The sequence below is a fragment of the Calidris pugnax genome, unplaced genomic scaffold (genome assembly GCF_001431845.1).
Source record: "Calidris pugnax isolate Ruff unplaced genomic scaffold, ASM143184v1 C14646268, whole genome shotgun sequence".
Taxonomy (NCBI): domain Eukaryota; kingdom Metazoa; phylum Chordata; class Aves; order Charadriiformes; family Scolopacidae; genus Calidris; species Calidris pugnax.
Genome location: NW_015093116.1, coordinates 1 through 1,008, shown reverse-complemented (window position 1 = coordinate 1,008; position 1,008 = coordinate 1). Strand labels below are relative to the sequence as shown.

General features: G+C 51.2%; 1 protein-coding gene across 1 annotated transcript; it reads right to left on the bottom strand.

Annotated features, from left to right (window-relative positions):
• Positions 1 to 6: 6 nt before the first annotated feature.
• Positions 7 to 749, bottom strand: LOC106900673 (BTB/POZ domain-containing protein KCTD14-like; the record flags this gene model as incomplete). The annotated part of the gene is made up of 1 exon (XM_014962824.1): positions 7 to 749. A coding segment is annotated over one exon (672 nt), but the record flags the coding sequence as incomplete, so codon positions are not given.
• Positions 750 to 1,008: the final 259 nt, after the last annotated feature.

The following is a 1,008-nucleotide window of genomic DNA, read 5'->3' as shown; positions in this document are numbered from 1 at the left end:
TGGCTTAGTCTCCATGGCCCAAGTTAATTCATTTTAATAATTGCCTTCTTCCGTTCTCCACCAATGGTGGCACTTTGCTACCACCAGGTGAACAGGAACTTGTAGAAGAAGTCGTGCGATTTGAAGCGAAAACCTTTCTCAGCGACGTGGGGCTGAAAGGATATTTTATACCCTTTGGCTTCAATGTCCATTTGAATGCAGTCCAGCAGATCAGAAATACCTGGCGCTGCCTTCCAGGGGCCAAACTTCACCACGGATTTTTTATCCATGTCCAAGCTGTTCAAGGCATCCTGACATCTGGCCATGTCCTCCTCGGTTCTGACCACACACACGATGACACTGGACCGGCGGGACGCGACGGCTTCCGCCCTGGCGATGCGGATCATCAGTTCGATGTTCTCGCTGTAGTTGGGCACCCGAGCCAGGAATTGTTTCCTCGCCATGAGCTCCCCGAAGATCTGTGGGGAGTCCTCCAGCTGCTTGATCAGAGGTTCGATGTCGTAGAACAACGCCTCCTTGTAGACGTCCTGGATGCACTGGGTGGGCACTTGGTTACTGCGCAGATACTCCAAGATGTATTTGAAATAGGTGCCTGGCCTGTCGATAAAGAACCTCCCTTCAGAGTCAGTCCTGAGTTTGGGCTGGCCGGTGAACATCTCTGCCAGCTTGGAGCCAGGGTGTTTCTTCAAGGTGCTCAGCGTTGTCGTGTACAACTCCCCGCCGACGTTCAACTCCACGATTGGTGACAACTGCAAGTATCACAAGGGGACAAAAAGCCGTGTGTGTTACCTGTCTGAGGCTGTCAACATGGAAGTGTCAAGGAAAAGGGGAAAAAAAATGTGATTGTAGCTGGGAATTGGAATGAAGAGCGGGATGAGCTCCCATCCCTTGGAGGACAGATGGGAACATCCACCTCATGTATTGCTAAAAGCAGACACAGGATGTTTATACAGCCCTCACAACCTGAGCAGCAGAGACTGGGTTGACATGGCCCTCAGGAATATGGTT